This window comes from Poecilia latipinna, unplaced genomic scaffold, assembly GCF_001443285.1.
Source record: "Poecilia latipinna isolate Pla-1442-1.1 unplaced genomic scaffold, P_latipinna-1.0 Scaffold4313, whole genome shotgun sequence".
NCBI lineage: Eukaryota > Metazoa > Chordata > Actinopteri > Cyprinodontiformes > Poeciliidae > Poecilia > Poecilia latipinna.
In genome coordinates this window covers 18,570-38,219 of record NW_015116929.1, presented here as the reverse complement: position 1 = coordinate 38,219, position 19,650 = coordinate 18,570, and the positions used below count along the sequence as shown (strand labels likewise).

The 19,650-nt window shown below is 38.7% G+C and overlaps 2 protein-coding genes across 2 annotated transcripts in view; one reads left to right on the top strand and one right to left on the bottom strand.

The window, feature by feature from the left end:
* Positions 1 to 986: 986 nt before the first annotated feature.
* On the top strand, positions 987 to 7,940 carry LOC106942484 (protein NLRC3-like; the record flags this gene model as incomplete). The annotated part of the gene is made up of 5 exons (XM_015025765.1): positions 987 to 2,809; positions 3,511 to 3,690; positions 4,658 to 4,831; positions 7,010 to 7,162; positions 7,668 to 7,940. Coding segments are annotated over 5 exons (2,412 nt in total), but the record flags the coding sequence as incomplete, so codon positions are not given.
* A 4,639-nt stretch (positions 7,941 to 12,579) lies between these two features.
* Positions 12,580 to 19,650, bottom strand: part of LOC106942485 (disks large homolog 2-like) — a 17,094-nt gene continuing 10,023 nt past the window's right edge. Inside the window, exons 4-7 of the mRNA XM_015025766.1 lie at positions 18,914 to 19,086; positions 18,600 to 18,709; positions 17,006 to 17,097; positions 12,580 to 14,425 (exon numbers count right to left, since the gene is read on the bottom strand). Coding sequence (XP_014881252.1) covers positions 14,328 to 14,425; positions 17,006 to 17,097; positions 18,600 to 18,709; positions 18,914 to 19,086 — 473 coding nt within the window. The 3' untranslated portion in view covers positions 12,580 to 14,327. The remainder of the gene's footprint in view (positions 14,426 to 17,005; positions 17,098 to 18,599; positions 18,710 to 18,913; positions 19,087 to 19,650) is intronic.

The window sequence follows — 19,650 nt, the reverse complement described above, 5'->3', positions numbered from 1 at the left end:
GCTCTCGCTGCATGCTTTTTTGTGCAGTTTTTTTCCAAAGTTCTCTGCGTCCTGATTGACCTTATGATTGGTAAAAACAGTCCCCGCGCTTCCTCTCTACCTGAGTGCCAATATGGTATTGAATACAGATTGGCCATTCAAGAGATGGAAACTGAAACTTTGAATGCCAGCTGGAAAAAAAATCTGTGGCCAGAGGCAGCCTGACCGGAGGCTCGCTTGACAAGATCTATGGCTCTGCCGTAGTTACAGCGTGAGTGTCGCAAAGCAGCTGGGAGGAGACGCTTTAATGACATGACTCCTGATCACATTAAGACCCAATTGATGCACACGCACATCCGCTGATCTGAAAACAGGTTTTGTTCTTTGGTTTCAATGTAGAGTCTTTATTTATGCTGTGTAATAACTGTGAAAACTAAAGGTAACTACTTCACGGATTTCGCCTATCACGGATTATTTTCAGAACGCAACTCCTAAGAAAAACAAGGGTTCACTGTAAATGTAGTGTTTAATTATTTTTTTTCTACAGCAGAAGTTTAATCAAAAAAGCGTAACAGATTAAATTTCAAAATGTGGTAAAAACACACAAAAAATCACTAAAACAAAGAATCTCTTGGAACTGTTTTATTTTTTCCCAATGGCTCCAATCCTCTTCTGTAGTTAACAACCATGTGTATGTCTACTCTTATAATATGTCTATGGTTACAACAATGCTGTGGCTACTTCTACTAACTTGAACAGGCAAACTCCGGTCACTGCTGCCACCTAGTGACCGGAGGCTTGTTTATTGCGCCCCCTGACACTTCACCACGCTCCCTTGAGAGGGGGGGGGGTCACTATTTGAGAAGTACTGCACTAGGAACAGTATTTTTTTTCTATTTTAATCTCAATTTCTCCCTCCTCAAAGACAGAAGTTGGAATGACTTTTTGGTTTAGAATTATTATTTTTCTGTTAACTTTTCATTTTCCCCTCATTAAAATGTATATAGAATGCCCTTCTGAAAATATCAAGATTATTGTATCCCTTATATTCAGCTGAAGTGTCTCCTTTTGTGGGGTTTTTTTTGTTTTCAGATTTTGATGTTCGGTGTCGACAGGAGCTTAAAGAGCATCTGAAGAAGAAGCTCCAACGTCTCTCTGAAGGCATTGCTGAACATGGAAATAAAACAGTTCTCAATGAGATCTTTACAGAGCTCCACATCACAGAGGGGTTAACTAGAGAGGTCAACCAGGAACATGAAGTCAGACAGATTGAAACAGAATCCAGGAAACAGGAAACAATCACAAGAGAAGACATCTTTAATGTCTCACCTGGAACAGATCAACCAATTAGAACAGTGATGACCATGGGAGTGGCTGGCACTGGGAAAACCATCTTAACAAGGAAGTTCACTCTGGACTGGGCTGAAGGCAAAACCAACCAAGATATTGATTTCATATTTCCCATCGCTTTCAGAGAGCTAAATAACTTGAAAGAAGAAAAGTTCAGCATGGTGGAGCTGATTCACAGTTTGTTTCATAAAACCAAAGGAATCAGCAACTTTGAAGCGTTCCAAGTTCTGTTCATCTTTGATGGCCTGGATGAGAGTCGACTTCCTCTGGACTTCGAAAAAACTAAAATATTAACTGACCCTGAACAGTCCAACTCAGTGGATGTTCTGGTGATAAACCTCATCAGGGGGAAACTGCTTCCCTCTGCTCTCCTCTGGATAACCACAAGACCAGCAGCAGCCAGTCAGATCCCTGCTGAGTTCACTGACATGGTGACAGAGGTCAGAGGGTTCACCGACCTCCAGAAGGAGGAGTACTTCAGGAAGAGATTCAGAGGTGATGAAGAGAAGGCCAGCAGGATCATCTCCCACATGCAGAAATCAAAAAGTCTCCACATTATGTGCCACATTCCAGTTTTCTGCTGGATCACTGCTGAAGTTTTGGAGGATGTGATAATGACCAAAGATGCAGGAGACATGCCCAAGATGCTGACTGAGATGTACATAGAGTTCTTGCTGGTTCAACTCACATTCAAGAAGAAAAAGTTTGGAGGAGCTGAAAAGGTTGCTGAGAACATGATCTTGATTGTTTCTCTAGGAAGACTGGCTTTTGAGCAGTTGCTGAAAGGAAAGATGATCTTCGATGAATCAGACCTCACACAGTGTGGCATCGACATCAAAGATGCTTCATTGTTTTCAGGAGTTTTCACTGAGATGTTTAAAAAGAAAAGAAGGACGCGCAACATCTCTGTCTTCTCCTTTGTCCATCTGAGCTTCCAGGAGTTTCTGGCTGCAGTCTACATGCTCCACTGTTTCACAAGCAGGAAGTCAGAGGTGATCCAGATGTTCCTGGGAGAAGAATACATAGAAACATCTCTAGATGAGTTCATGAAGAAAGTCATGGAGAAATCCCTCAGCAGTAAAAATGGCCACCTGGACCTGTTTGTCCGCTTCCTTCATGGTCTCACTGTAGAGTCCAACCAGAGTCTCTTAGGAGGCCTACTGGGTCAGACAGAGAACAGTCCAGAAACCATTCAGAGAATCATTACCAACCTGAAGGAGATGAACACTGATAGAATCTCTCCTGACAGAAGCATCAACATCTTCCACTGTCTTGTGGAGATGAATGACCTCTCATTTTATCAGGAGATCCAATGGCTGCTGGATTCAGGGAAGAAACTCTCAGTGACTGATTGTTCAGCTCTGGCCTTCATGCTGCAGATGTCAGAGGTTCTGAATGAGTTGGACTTGCAGAAGTACAACACTTCATGGGATGGACGACAGAGACTGCTTCCAGCTTTGAGGAACTGCAGAAAGGCTCGGTGAGTCCAGATGTTTTCATTGTATGAATGCTGATTCAGGACTTTTGTCCTCCTGTTTCTTATTCTTCTTCTTCCAGTTGATTCTGGATCTTTTTGGTCTTTAACTATTTCCTTCATCCTCTGGACTATTTCAGCCATTCGAACATCTAAACATTCAGCTGATCCAGGACAGCTGCAGCTTTTGATATTGAAACATTTTGATCATTTTAACTTTTCATCAGTTTTCAGGTTGAAATAAATAGAAACCCTTCCTTTCTAGAAAATGTTTTCTATGAAAAATCCAGTCAGCCAGAGACACATTTTAAACTTTAAGCTCTTTACTCATTGAGACCCTGCTCAATAATTCATCTTTTAGGATTTTTACTGTTTGTATCAACTAATTGTTTAGGGTTAATGAAAACTTGGTCCATTAAAATAAACCCCTGGATTGACGTTGTTGCGCCATAGAAACTAGTTAGAAACTATGTGAACCAACTTTTCCTCCTCCTACTAGTTTCCTCTGAATTTGTAAATGAGAACAAAATGTGGTGTGTGTTAATTCAGTCCCTGTGTTGTTGTGTCTACTCCCTGATTAACCATGAACTGCACAGATGTGAGAATTGAAGATGTTGATCATATGATGACATTACTGTCATATTTTCATCTGTTTATGATCCAGATTGATTTAATTAGAACTGAATTTATTTCTGCTCTCATCACAGACTTGGTGGCTGGAGGATCCAAAAGGCTGATTGTGAAGTTGTGGCCTCAGCTCTGAAGTCCAACCCAGATCTGACTGAACTGGAAATTAGTGAGATTGACATATATAAAGGTGGAGATGCTGATATGAAGCCTCTGTCTGAGATCCTGGAGAGTTCTGTCAGTGAAGTGAAGAATCTGGGGTTTGTTTTCTCCATTTATCCAATAAAATCATTTATTAATACTTTAATCCCTAGCTTAATGAATAATTTTATTCTAATATGTTTTCAGTTAAAGCAACCTATTTAAATGTCTGAATAAAATCTCTAAAACATTTTACCTGGTAAATTAATTTTCTTATTTCAGACTTTGAGATTATTGAACTTCGTTTTCAGTTTTTCACTTTAAAATGTTTTTGACTGATGAACAAAATGAGTAAAATAATTCAAATGATGTTAATTAATGATGAAGATGTTTCAGTTTGGTTTGGTTTGGTAAAGATTCAGATTGTTTTATTTCTCATTTCTGATTCTCATCTTTACATCTATAATGAAATGTTGTTCTTCCAGAGTCAAGCCAGGGCCGCATCCACATTATTATTAATGAAACATCTAAGAAATGACTGTTATTATTAATGAAACATCTAAGAAATGACTGATTGTAGAAAAGCACATCTATATGAAATGAATAAAGTGAGGTTTGGAGCAGCAGATTCCTCAGCTTTGTCCTGAAACTGTGGTTCTGTTGGGCCTGGTCAGAGAGGAACCGTCATCTTCAGTCTGACAGCTGTCAGTCGGTTGGAGCCTCGTCTCTGTGATGAAGCTTCATCAGGTCACGTCTCCTTAGGAAATAATGGCCTCCATTGGCTACCTGCAGCTTTAATAAGAACCCAATGCCATTAATGAATAAACTGATTGGTTCTGATCCAGTTACCAAGTCGGGTCTCCAGCTGATGATCAGGAACCAGCAGAAATAGCTCACCTTATCCAGGCTGCTGCTCATAGAAAACTTTGAGTTTCTTTTTGATAAAATGTTGTGCTGGTCAGTTTGACTGCATCAGAGGTTAGAATCAGTTCATCTTGTTGATTCCCAAACATAATTTATTTGTTCATATTTCAGTTTTAACTGCACCCTTTTGGCTTCAGCTCACATCTTTTATTCTTTATTCAGATTGGATCTCTGCAGTTTGTCAGAGACCAGCTGGACTTTGCTGTTCTCAGCTCTGAAGTCCAACCCAACCCATCTGATAGACTTGGAGCTGGACAACACTATTCTGGGAGATTCTGGAATGAAGGAGCTCTGTGGTTTTCTACAGACTGAAGGCTGCAGACTGGAGAGATTGAGGTATATAATTATGTAATTATTGATATTTCTGTGAATATTATTGATCATAAATCAAAGTTCATATCTTCTATTCTAATAAATATTTTTTTAGTTTGTTCCTGGACTTGGATCCAGAGTTTAATTAAGTCCCTCTGTGTAACTGAATTGCACCCGCTGATCTGAGGTCAGAACAGGATAGCATTTGGGTCCCCAGTGTGGATAAATCCCCCTCATGTAAAGCAGGTTAAAGGTCATTCGTCTAGACCATCTAGACCCCTCAGGTCTTCTGGCTTTGGTTCTGCTCTGCATCCCCATAACCAGAACCAAACAAGGAAAAGCAGAATTCAGCTTCTATGCACCACAAATTTGGAACAAACTTCCAGAAAACTCTAAAACAGCTGAAACTCTGAGTGCCTTTAAATCTCAAACTTAAAACCCACCTGTTCAGAGTTGGTTATGACTAAATAAGGGTTAGAGTCCCAGTTGATGGTGTTTCAACTAAAGTTCTAAAGGGCTAAAAAAGGGGTGTGGGTTTTAATGATTTTTATTTTTTATTTACTTTTTTATATTTTTATCAGATTGCTTATTACTCTGTGTTTTTGTTTTTAATGATGTAAAGCACTTTGAAATGCCTTGCTACTGAAATGTGCTATACAAATAACATTTTATTGATTGATTGATTCAACCCAGTCTACAAAAGATAATTTTGGCTCCTGAAATCTGACAGGAACAAATCTATAATCAATTATTTATTTCAGACAGAAAAAACAATAAAAAATAAAAACAAAATAAAATAGAATGAAACAAAGGTAAGAAATAAAATGTAAAACAAATTATGTTGCCCATGTGACATGCAAATTTTATATTTTCTGTTCGAAAAGGAGCAGGTAGAAGATATCTTTTAATCTCCTGCCCCTTTCCTATTTGTCAATTTATTATCAATTAACTTTCAGAACATCAAAAATTTCATTATAGACCATTAAACAGTCATCTTATATAGCATATTTTGAAATGAGCTCTGTTTTAATCAGTTTTTTAAAATTGGTTTACATTTGTACTATTTTTAACTCATCATTCAATCCATTCCAGACGTTTACTCCACACACAGATAAGCAAAAACTCTTCCTGGTTGTTCTAATATGTTGTTTTTTGAAATATCCTTCACCTCTTAAATTATAATCACCCTCTCTGTCACCTAACATTTCCTGTATATTGGGTGGAAGTTTCCAATTTCTGACCTTCAACATGAATTGTGACGTTTTAAATATTACCAGGTCCAAGAATTTCAGTATGTTTGATTTGATAAGTAACTGGTTTGTATGTTCCCAGTATCCCACTTTATGTAACCTCCAAACTTCCACACAATATGTTAAATGTGGTACAACGTGTGTTATATAGAATAAACAAAGATTTGTAGTCCAGGACGAAACTAATTCTTCTTATAACAGCAACACTTTTGGCTATTTTAGATTTTACTAGGCTGATCTGTGGTTTCCAGCTAAATTTATCGTCTAATATGACACCCAAAAATTTTATTTCATGTACTTGTTGTAAATCAACACTTTCAATTGATATTTTAATTGGATAATTTTCCTGTTTTTTTTATTGTTTCCGAATATCATGAATTTGGTTTTATCTAAATTTACTGATAATTTATTGTTTTTGAGCCAATGCTGCAATTTTTCCATTTCTGTGTTGACCACTTCTGAGAGTTATTGAATGTTTTCTCCAGCACAGAAGATACTTGTATCATCTGCAAATATAACGTATTTTACAAGGTTTGATATTTTGACTTTCATTTATATACAAATTGAACAAATTGGGTCCCAAAACTGATCCCTGCGGAACTCCACAAGTTATATTTAGTAAGTCTGATTTCTGACCATCTAATTCTACTAATTGTTTCCTTTCTCCAATGTAGCTCCTAAGCCAGTTTAATGCCACCCCTCTAATTCCATACCTTTCCAGTTTTTTTTAATAACATGTCATGATTGACACTTTAATCAGACCCTGGAATGATTTTACTGACTAAAATCCTCCAACACAACATGGCCCAGTTCCAGGTTCTGGTTCTGACGTCTGCAGGTCTTTATTGAAGCATATTGGCATTAATATTATTCAGAATCTTTAACTGGTTCTGTTGGACTGGTTAACCTGCATCCTGTTGGCTTCAGCTCAGATCTTTTATTTTTTATTCAGATTGTTGAACTGCTCGATGTCAAAGATCAGCTGTGATTATCTGGCCTCAGCTCTGAAGTCCAGCGACCTCTATATGACAAAACTGGACCTGAGAGGAAATATCCTGGAGGATTCAGATGTTCAGCGGCTGAAGCGTTTTGTAGAGACTGTAGAGTAAGTAAATGTTTGTAGTGAGTCTAGCTGGTGTCAGCATATTGAACTACACCCAGTTAGATTCAAAGCAAAGCTCCGGTGTTCCCAGTCAAGCTGCAGCTTCTCAGTGGAAGGAGAATGGTTCAGGCTTCCTGATTGGACACAGAGACAGCAATCAGCCAATCAGAGGAGCAGCAGCTTGCCCTGTTGATGTGAAGATGAGTGTTGTTGCTGTGTCCATGTCTCCAGGGTGTCCAGCTGGACATGTCTCTAGACATGTCTAACATGTCTAGAGACAGTGGTCCTCATTCATCAAACTGTGGCAGCAGCAGATCTGATCTCAGATCTGCTTGTTCTCTCAGTTCAACAGGAAAAAATTTATCAGGTTCATCTTGGTCACAGCTCTGAGATCAGTCTGACTGCAGCATGGAAACCGTCTACTGGATGTGCTGCGTCACTGACTGCTGCTGGAGAGAGGCTGGAAACACTCACTGATCTGATCTCTCCTTCCTCCTTCTCTCTGCAGGTGGGATTCTTACAGTTCTTCTTGCCCCCGTCGTGGACCAAGTTTTGTCTCCACCAGCGCAAGGCTACTAAACCTTTCATGAAGTTTTGATCTGAACTAGATTCAACTAGAAAGTTGATCTTTTTTCTGATTCGTTTTTGTCCTGGAACCAGAAATGGTCTGAGAATGGAAACATGGGAATCATTTTCAGTTCGGCTCTGAATCATGAAAGACACTTCAAACCTCTTTTCTCTGCTGCTTCTTCTTCTGTTGACAGGAAAATGTTCCTCAAAGCTCCACAGATAAAAAGATCCTTTACTGGAAACTGCAGATAAACTTCAGCTTCCATCACAGAAACCAGTTTAACCAGTTTAGAACTGGATGTCCCACAGAAACTCTGATCTTAAAGCAGTTTTCAGAAACATCCAGCATTTATCTGGACATTATTTTAATATTCTGTATATAATGTTATTTTGTTATAGTCATTCTAAAAATCTTTAAATAATGAAGTTTTGCATCATAGTAATTGATTCTCAGAGCTTTAACATTTCTCTTTTTTTCATGATTTACTTTTTTAACTCAAAACATGAAATATGGAGTTTTCTTCTTGAGAACTGTTTTACTCGATGTGTTACATGAGGCTCCTTACTGTGATTTATTGATTTATTCAGATCTCAAAGGACAATGTGCTGATTTGTTAAAACTTTTTGTTAAATTTCTTCTAATGAAATGTGGGTTTCTGGATGTTTAATGAGCCAATAAAGTTTTTAATAATGTTATTTGTGGTGTTTTTTATTCAGCTGACTGTACAAAACTACAGGTGAAAAATGTTCATTGAAGTCAGTAATTCAAAAAGTGAAATTTGTATATTATATTTATTCAGTACATTCAGACTGATATATTCTCCAGCACCAGGTTCTGGTTCCACCCAGCAGAACCAGCTATGCTGTTGACCTCTGACCCCTGGAATCAAAGGCAGATACCCAGATGGTTGTTGAAGTTCTGGTTCTGACAGACAGGAAAACTCAGAGCATGCATCAGGATTCTTGGTCTTCTTTAGAGTCAAAAGCGGATAAAGTTCTGGTCCAGATGGGATCTGAATTCTAGTTCTGAGCAGAGTTGCTAGTTACATTTACTCAGTTACTTTTAGTCCAGTGAGAGGTGGGGTTCACCCTGGACAGGTCGCCAGTCTGTCGCAGGGTAACACACAGGCAGACAGGACACACAAACACCTAGGGACAATTTGGAGAGGCCAATTAACCTGACAGTCATATTGTGGACTGTGGGAGGAAACCACAGTACCTGGAGAAAATCCACTATGCACAGGGAGAACATGCCAAATCTGTGCAGAAAGACCGGGGCTGGGAATCGAATCCAGAACCTTCTTGCTGCAAGGCAACAGCTCTAACAACTGCGCCACTGTGCAGCCCATTTAAAGTTATATTTAAAGTTAAAACATTTTTGAAAAAAATGTTTGTTGCCAGATTGGATAGATTTGTTAATAGACACAAACTACTCAAAATAACTACTCAGTATGGATTTAGGTCACAAAGATCAACAGCAATGGATCAAATTCAATAACCCTAACCCTAAAAGAAACCTGATGTTAGGGTATTTCATCAAGAAACTCGAGCGCTCTGTCAACAGTAGCAAATAAAGCTCGAGCGTTGTTAGAGTTTTTGTTTATGACATCTGCAAAGAAAGCCTCTCTTGCATGTTTTAGTGTTGTGAGATAGTTATAGTCTTTCCTTGTAAATGTCATGATAAATATGCAGTTGAGTTTTTTACCATTTCCATTTGGCCCTACGGCAGAGCTGTCTTGCAGATTGAAATGTTTGTGCATTTCTCCATGGAGATTTCTTCCTACCAGTCACAACCTCCACTTTAATGGGGGCAATGTAATCAATGATATCTGAAGTTTGCACTGAAAATCATCTACCAACTTATCTACGTCATTATAGCTTAAGGGCGAAGAAGAAGAGTAGATTTGATTAAATGTTTCTGCTGTGTTTTCTGTGAAAGTACGTTTTGTGATATCTCTACTTAGGTGTCATCTACCCAAATAATATTATTCTAGAAATCTTGATCCTCATTCAGATGCAGCTTTGCAAACCTAAGGGTTGCTACCATATTCTTTTTGGAACGAAAAAGCTTTTCTTAGGCTGTGTCGCCACAGTGCAACTTGAAGTGACCCAATTCCGATTTTTTTTTTGTCAAACTGGATTTTTTTCTGCCTGGGCCTTCACATTTCCAAATAAATGCGACCTATATGCGTTCTGCAGTGTGAACAGGCAAATGACCTGAAAGAGTCCCGCATGCGCAGTAGAGGGCGCAATAGCGTCAGCGTTCTCAGTGTTCTGCCAACCTTCATAAAAAGAAGAGCTCAGTGTTTGCGGAAGTAAACATGGAGGCTAACGGTGGAGCATAGCTACAATTTTGAAGTTGTTTCCCCGACAACTTCAAAATTGAACAGAAAAGGGGCAGGACCAAAATAAATGAAACACATCTTCAGGATTTCCTTCACAAAAAGAGCATATAATATCTATATTGTTAAAAATAGAAATATTTTCGATGGATAAATTCTGAATAATTTTAAAGGATGCTTCTTTTACTTTAGTTATCATATATTTATTTGGTAAAGTCCAAATCCTTTTCCAGTTAAGGTTATTAATAACGGTATTCCAATAAGATACCACATATGGAGTAGATACAATATCTTTCTGAAATAATGAGCTTATATGTCGGTTGCTATTACGAGTTGAGGAGAAACAGATTTGACCAATTTCAAGTTTGGTTGGATCTAAAGGAAACAGTGTTGAATTTTTTCCCATTAAACTTTTGAATAAGGTAACGGCAGCAGGGATTGCATTTATTACAGTATTAAATTCATTATAGGAATTATAGTGCCGTATTTTGTAATAAAGTCTTGGTAAGTCCATCACAGTTGAGCGAGCTAAAACTATGTTGTGAGTGAACCAATTGCAGTAAAATAAGGATTTGTTTTTATGCAAAATGTCTTTATTGTTACAAATGTAATACATGTGTGGAGAGAAATTATGCTTGTAAATCAATAACCAGGCAAGAAGCATCTGTTTATGAAAATTGTTTAGATTCGAGGGGACTTTTTTCAACACTATAATGGAAAGGAAATTTAAACTTCCTAATTTAGAGAAGACAACGTTTGGTATGAAGTTCCAAACTGATGAATTGTTTTAGCCAATTTATTTTAAATGTAGGCTATTATTTAGCTCTGATTCCAGGGGTCAGAGGTCAACAGCATAGCTGGTTCTGCTGCCAAAGTCTAAAAAGTTGAGGCCGTCTTTAAGAATGCATAATTACTGATTATTAATGAAATAATGATTATGAATTATGAAAATTATGAATTTATTTTTAATATAGTGTTTTTTGTTTTTCAAAATAAAATTAAAAAGCATCTTGTCAATATCTTTGGAAACCTTTTTGTTTACATGCAGAGATAACGCAGCATATGTAGGCTCCGTTCCCTTTATGGCAGCGCTACACCGCCCTCCAGTGGGCATGTCGAAAACAGCAGCAGAAAAGCTGTGATACTATATTACAATGGTTTTTCACGTTTCATGAAACAAAACATTAGGTGATAATTTTCAGTGCCACATTTGTAAATTAAATACTATGAGAAGTTTTAAAACTACAACATTAAAAGAAAACATTGCATGTTTTGAAAAAAAATATTTAGAAGAAAAAAAGTGTATAGATTTGTATTTAGTCCCTTTTACTCCTGATTAAACCAAGTTGTTTTAGTAATTTAATCTCAGTGAATGAATCCAGATGAATCCAGATGTTTCAGCATCATGATCTTAGTTTTACCAGGTGATTCTCCCAGGTAAATGGTTCTTTTCCACTGTTGCCACATGCTTGCCCATAATGTTGGACTGCTGAAAAATCAATAACTTGATATAGAGTTGTCTGGGTTACCAGATGGACCATGACTTCCCAACTGCCATTACATGATAAAGTGTTGACTGTACTGGATCATAGACATAACAGGAAACAGGATTTGAATGTACACTGTAAAAAAAAAAAACGGCCTCATTTTACGGTAAAAAACTGGCAGCTGAGTTGCCAGAAGTTTACCGTCTTTATACGGTAAAATTCTGGCAACCAAAACTGCCAGTTTTTTACCGTATTTTTAAAATACGGTAAAATTCTGGCAACCACAGCTGCCAGTTTTTTACCGTATTTGCTAAATGCAGGATTTTACCGTATTTTTAAAATACGGTAAAATTCTGGCAACCACAGCTGCCAGTTTTTTACCGTATTTGCTAAATGCAGGATTTTACCGTATTTTTAAAATACGGTAAAATTCTGGCANTATATATATATATATGATCACATGAAAGATCCATCCCCTTTAGATCTTAAGCAGCCGACACACACAAAGTTGATAATTTTATAATGTTATTTATTTTAAAAAGATGTATTTCTGGACTTTAGAGTGAGCTATAATACCGAAAACAACAAACTATCTGAATATTAACCAAATCTTGCCTAATTGAAAGTAAATAAACCAAATGGCAAAAACTTACCTCCCTAATTAAGAAAAACATGAGAAAACTAAGGAAACATAAATGGCAGCTCCCTCTTACAAACTCCAAACATTTTTACAAAGGCTTTAACAGACGAACAGCGTGGCCAGTGTTCTGATGAGCTGAGGATGGATGGTAGGAAGTCCACGTCAGCAGCTTTTATATCCGGCACCTATGGGAGGCCACCAATTAGACGTCTCCGGCATATTCAGGGAGCAAATGAGGGACGGGCACCTGCACACTCACGTTTGCATGATTACATTTACAACGCCAGCCGTAACTGTAAATAATCTAAGCTGTATTTGGTGCAGCTTGAGTTCAGGAGTCTGATGTCTGAAGGGAAGAAACTGTTCTTCAGCCTGATGGTCTTGCTCTGGATGCTCCTCAGCCTCCTGCCTTAGGGGAGCGGCTGGAACAGCCTGTGTGCAGGATGGGTTGAGTCTTTCATGATGAGGAGCGCCCTCCTCCTGCATCGAGGTGGAGGGAAGGCTGCTCCCCACAGTCCTCTGTGCAGCCTTGACCACCCTCTGTAGAGCCGTCCTCTCAGCAGCAGTGCAGCTGCTGTGCCACACAGTGATGCAGGTGCAGAGAACACTCTCCACCACACAGTGATAAAAGCTCCTCAGGACTGAGCTCCCAAGTCCAGCTGTCCGCAGCTTCTTGAGGAAGTAGAGACGCTGATGGGCCTTCTTGACCAGATGGGAAGTGTTGGTACTCCAGGTGAAGTCACTGGATATATGCACACCCAGATGCCTGTAGCTGGAGACCACCTCCACAGCTGCTCCTCTGATGTACAAGGGCTGAAGAGGATCCTTGTTCCTTCTGAAATCCAGCACCGTCTCCTTGGTCTTCTTCACATTGATGCAGAGGTAATTTTCTCTGCACCACTGCACCAGGTGTTCCACCTCCTCTTTGTATTTGGACTCATCACTGTTCATGATGCGTCCCACTACTGCTGTGTCGTCGGCAAACTTCACTATATGACAGTTGGAATGCCTTGCTGAGCAGTTATACTTCAGCAGAGTGAAGAGGAGGAGGCTCAGCACGCAGGCCTGCGGCGAGCCAGTGCTGAGGGTGATGGATGAGGAGACGTTGTTGTGGATCCGGACAGTTTGAGGTCTGTTTGTCAGGAAGTCCAAAATTCAGTTCCCCAGTGTAGAACTCAGTCCAAGAGAGGAGAGCTTCTGCACCAGGGTCTGTGGGTTGATGGCGTTGAATGCTGAGGAGAAATCCAGGAAGAGGAGACGTATGTATGAGTTCCTGCTCTCCAGATGGGAGAGGGCTGTGTGGATCGCCGATGAAATGACGTCAGCAGTGGACACATTGATGTCAATGGAGCCCTTGATGTGATTCATGACTAGCTTCTCGAAGAAATTCATGACGACCAATGTTTAGGCTAAGAACGGCACAGTTCTTCATCTCTGCAGAAACTCTCAGCCTCAGATGTAACAAATCCACTTTGTTATCCAGTGGGTGGACAATGGCCAGAAACTGAGTCAGAATAGGTGGCTTCCCAGCCTTCAGCTGGGCCAACGCGCCTGCCCGCTTCCCCCTCTTCTGTTTTCTGGCACGTTTCCTTTTGACCGTTGCTCCTTGCATCCTGCTGCGCCAGGCCGTTGTTCTGAGGAGGCACTGTCTCCCAAGTACAGATTTCAGCCTTGGTGATATAACAGCCGAACTGTATCCAGTCGCCATCAGTTCAGTCGAGCTGTATTTCAGTAGTGAAGTTGTCACTGAACTCTTGCCCAAAGCAGCCTCACAGATTTTAAATATAGCTTAATCCGGGGCGCTCGTGAAACCAATGCACCTCTGTGGGCCGCCATAGCAGAATCAGACCTAAGTTTCTATTCACAAACAAGTGTATGTTGGAAAAAAAATTAATTTTTAGAATATACATTAGAATATTCTCTTCTATATTTACAAAAATCAAAAAATATACAAACAAGAAAATCCACATTATTTTAAGTTACATTAACAAAAAAAGTCAAGGAGGGAAAAAATTGAATAAAATAAGAGTAACAGTAAAAATTACAGTTTTACAGGTTTAGAAATGACTGCTTGTATCTTGTTCCCAGCAGCCAGGATTGCCTTCCAAGGTCATGAGTCATTTTAATTTTTAATTTGATGGAATCCAGATGTAGGGTCCTGAATGTTCATCAATGACTTGTTTACACTGGTGATAAATATCATCCAAAGTGTCTCCTTGAACCAGAGCTGAAAGCAAACATAAAGAAGAAATTATTATGAAAAGTAACTGCTACAGATGGTTACATAATTGCCTTCTCTTGAGAAGTATTAAAATTGTTCAACTTTGTCATATCAATATGCATTACTTCATCTTTTTCAGATACACTGTGAGAAAAAGGTGCAACACACAAGAGCTAGGTGAGAGTCATTGTGAAAAACAGTGATAGCTGTTTCTAAAGAGTATTAAGCAAATATAAACACAGCAGTAAAACTAGTATTCATCTACCTGTGATTGTGTTCTTTATTAGTGGTTGGCAGGTGGTAAGTAGTTGAATAGCCCATTCACACATATACAACTTTTGGATTTCATGTTTCTTCAGCACTTTACACAAAACTTAAATGTTTTTGAAGCTGCATTTCTTATTATGCAGACAGTCTTATATCAGAATTTTTGTAGTAAAGTACTTCTTGCTTTTTAAATTTCCATAGAGGATAACAGTGAAGCAAGACAATTTAACTGCAGAAAACATATTTTTCTTTAGTTTTCATTCATGTTTTAATAACCTAATTTATAAATACTGTTGTGTATTACATGCAGCAAGTTAGTTTCTAGCAATTTAGTTTTTATGAAAGCTGGGTTTTAGAAAGCAGGGCTAACAAACCCAGTAGAAGGAAGTTACTCTGAATAAACTTACCCTGTTCTGTGAAGCTCTAGATTTTCAATTTAAGAACATGAGATAAACTTGGCAACTAAATTTTGTTTCAAGTTGAGTTAACCCTTGTGCATGCAAGGACTGAGGCAAACGTAGAGGACTATGGCAAATTATACAAGTTTTACGTGTGTGGGGTCAGTTGGACCCCATTTCCACATTCAAGGGTTAAGCATGAGTGCAAGTATAAGAAGAAGCCCTCATCAATGGAAGGCAGATAAGGTTATTCACCAAGGCAAAGGGAGAAAAACAAAACAAGCCTGAAAATGTGCATTTCCCGCCAGTTGAATTCTACATTTTAATAACAATAATAATAACAATCTTTACTGTCATTATAGAACATGCAATAAGTTACATGGATTATAATAAAAATTGGTGAAAAATGGTACTACAAGGTATTTAATGCTCTTATGGCTACCAGGTATAAACTCTTCTTCAGTATGTTTGTTCTTGCTTTAATGCTCCTGTATCTGCAGCCAGATGGCAGCAGTTGGAACAAATTGTGACCGGGGTGTGAGGAGTCTTTTAAAATATTCTTGGCTATCTTGAGGCAGTGGGACCTGTGGAGATCTTCAAGAACAGTCAGAGAGCAGCCGATTGTCTTCTGAGCAGATTTTATGGTTCTCTGGAGAGTCTTCCTCTGTGCTGCTGTGCAGCTGGGGAACCAACACAGAGACAATAGCAGATAAGGGTTTCAATAGAACATCGATAGATGGACACCAGCAGTTTTTGAGAAATATTGTTCCTCCTGAGGACTCTCAGGAAATAAAGTCTCTGCTGGGCCTTCTTTGCCAGTTCTGCTGTGTTCACAACCCAGGCCAGGTTATCCATGATGTGAACTCCCAGGAAATGGAAGTTCGACACCCTCTCCACAGGCTCTCCGCAGATGTTTAGTGGTTCAGTGTCTCTTTTCCTTCTCCTAAAATCCATTATGATCTCCTTGGTCTTGGCTGTGTTTAGGATCAGGTTGTTGTCTGTGCACCATGCTGTCAGTCGCTCCACCTCGTTCCTGTAGGCAGACTCATCGTCCCCTGAGATGAGCCCACTACGGTTGTTTAATGATGGCATAAGTAGGACAAACTCAGGATTTGTTCAAACAATCCTTCTACTGAGCAGGGTTGGTCATGATAAGTTACCGTGGTAAGTTTACTGAGGATAACCGCTATACAGGTTTCTGAAACTGAAAACCAAGGATAAGCACATAGTTACCCCAAAACTTCCTCAGGATTTTCACTCATCGCGCTTTCTGAAATGGGGCCCTGGTGTTCTTTGAGAGGTGGCTGTTTGGCCAGGGAATACAAAAACAGACAAAGCAGTCTGTCTGGTAGTGACTACCGTTTCTTTTCATGAAAACTGAATCTAGTCATTGCAGCAGGTCAGTTTTTAGCCTTTTATTTGTCCTATTTTATATAATATCACAGCCAAGTTGAAAGATTTCTATTAGTAAGTTGGAAAATCATTAAGATTTTTTTAGGGTATGCAGAGCCTTTGCTATCTTGGTAGCAAAAATGTTGACATCACCTAAATAAAACAAGTCATTAACTATTTACTGAAAAATTATGATGCTGAATTATAGGAGATATTAAATATATCAAAACAAATTTAAAATCTAAAACAATATTATTTTGTGATGAAAGGTGGAAACCTGATGTCTGGTTTCTGCTAACTGAATAAAATATTGAGAATAGAAATGAGTTTGACCTACATGTACACGCAAAGTTTAGAAGAGGCTCAGAGAACACCATCCTCTGTTTTCGTCTTTTCTTTCTACAGGTCTGAAAGTTTGAAATTGATTTAAAGCAAGTTTTTACTGTAAATTTACAGTTGGCTATTGTTTTTCTGCAATGTTTAAGAAATAGGCCTGGTTGTGGCATTGTATTTGAATTCTTTACCTTACCTGTAAACAATTCTCCAAACTCCCTTTCCAGCTTCACAGCCTTTTCAAATATCTTCTTCACTTGTTCCTCAGTCAATTTCTTATTCATGTCCCTGGGTATGACATAGGACATAGGATAACATTTAAACTTTTTTTTCTTTCATTTACGAAACAGACACTGTTCAGGAGACATTAAAGACAGCTACATCTGTAATGGAGCATGAGGCAAGTTACTCTCATCAGGTTGGGCATCACAAGGTCAACATGAATTCAAGAATTAAAATGAAATAAAAAAATCTTTATTTATCCCCAGGGAAATTCAATTTGCTTTAATTCATTGTTCAAGCTTCGTTAACGAGTTGTTGCTAATGCTGAAGGCAGGAAGCATTTACTGTAGTGGTCTCCATGTCAAGAATTGGGTTGATGAGGTGGTGAAGATGAGGTTGTGGTGAAAAATTATGGTTTTAATGGTGATCTCAAAAGGATACGAAAAGCCCAGGCAGCACAGGTGAACAATAATGCGACGAATTTAAACACTGGTAGCAACTGGAATAGAACTAGACAACGAGGACAGACATGATAAGGATCTGACAGGGAGCAAGAGACAGATAGGTTTAAATACACAGGGAAGGTAATCAGGGGAAACAAGGGACACCTGGGGGCAATTAGGGGAAAGACAGACAACATAGGAACTAACTAACAGAGAAAACCCAAATCCTCACACTGTTTTTGCTCTGAAGGATAAAACTTATCACTTTCTGTTGTCACTATTGCACTCTGTGGATATGTTGGTATTTGAGACTCTCTTGATTTGATCTAATTTCTCTGTCCTGAGACCTTAGTGAGTTAACACATGTGCACAGTAAAACACACATGATGTATATTGAACTTTACTTTTTGGGAACTCTTTATGTTTCACACAATTTCTTTTTTTATTTTGCATGGTAAGGGCTTGCTTGCTTAGATAGTTTAGTGTTAACTAAGCATCAGCGCTACTATGACTTCTCCTGCTGTTTCCAGTCTGTCTGAATCTTCTCTTTTCTGTTCTCTGTGTCAGATGTTCAGTAACTCTTCTGCCTCATATATTGATAATGGTACATGTAAGAAATGTAGCACTTTTGTAGCGTTTGAGGCGAGGGTGTTGGAATTGGAAAACCAGCTCTGCACTGCTGACGTCTCTTAGCCACTGTGGAGCTAACATGACTAGAACAAAACGGTCCATCACCCAACCAGCATAGTCCCAGATCCTAGCCCATGGATCATCATCAACACCATCAGCAATTTAATCTCTAACCCATTAGCTCCCTGTTTTAATTCAGAACTTCATACTTTAAAGCAGAACACTAGGACTTTACATATCTTGATGACTCCTAAGATAGATAGATAGATAGATAGATAGATAGATATTGACAGAGCAGGACTATAATTATTATATTTTTCTTAAAGGAGGATGTTTTAAACAGGAAAAAAACCCAGAAAACCGTCTTCATCTTTTGGGACGCTCAGAGCCATCTCTGTTGTTGTTGTGGTTGGAAGCAGTCCAAAATCTTAATAGCTTTGGTTAAAAAATAATATGCAAAACTGATATGTTACTGAAGACCACAGAAATACTCACATTAATGAATCAGCAGACTTAGGTTTTATCAAGATGGCTATCGGATGCAACTGTGCTACTTGTAGTCGTTTAATAGCATTTCCAGAGACATCCAGAACACAGTGTTTGCCCTAAAAAGACATAGTAATTTAGAAGATATTCTACTAAAATTCTTATAAAAAAATAAGAGTTATCTATTATGTTTTTCCCTGGTTTGTTGCATAAGAGAAGAAAACAGATCAGCTGGAACAATAACATTACAACTTCCTTTTTTATATGAACATTTATGCTTCTGTGTGGTACAACCAACATGAAGTTGAATTAAATAATATTACCCTCTCAGCTACATATTTTACAGACTGGACACTGGTCCCGTAAAGATTGTCATTGTATTGTCCAGCTTCTATGAACTTGTGCTCTTGAATGTCCTTCTCCATCTGCTCTCTGGACATCACGAAGAGATAGTCTTGCCCATCAACCTCATAGTTCCTTTTTGGCCTTGTGGTGTCTTGTGGTATAAGGAAGAGAATACATTCTTAGCATATCATAAAGACAAGGATACTTACTACAATCTAAGTTTTAATTCAGAAAACAAAACAAAAAAACATGCATAAGTATGTGATTCCTATTTGAAAAGCCAAGCAGTTGGAGAAAAAAGCAAAGCTGCAAGACACTGTGAAAGAGACAGAGCAGCAGCTACTGAGAGGCTGACAGAAGTTATATTCTCTCCAACCCTAACCCTAACCACCAACTGATTTGGCTGTTGATAAACTGGTAATGGTAACCAATTGTAAAATGAATCAAAGATACAGGATGATCATTAGCATTGTGAGGCAGGAAACCAATGGCACTAAAGGTTCAGCAGATGTATAATGTAGCACAAAGAAAAAGACTCTGAAACTCCCTACAGATCTTCGTTCAGACATCAATGAAGCTTGATTTCCGAATGACATGTAAAATTTGAAAAAAGTACTTTGGACCACTGACCACTTTTCGGATGAAAAAAGTGCTGCTTCTCTGTAGCCCAGGTCAGTCGGTTCTGCCACTGTTTCTGGTTCAAAAGTGGCTTGAC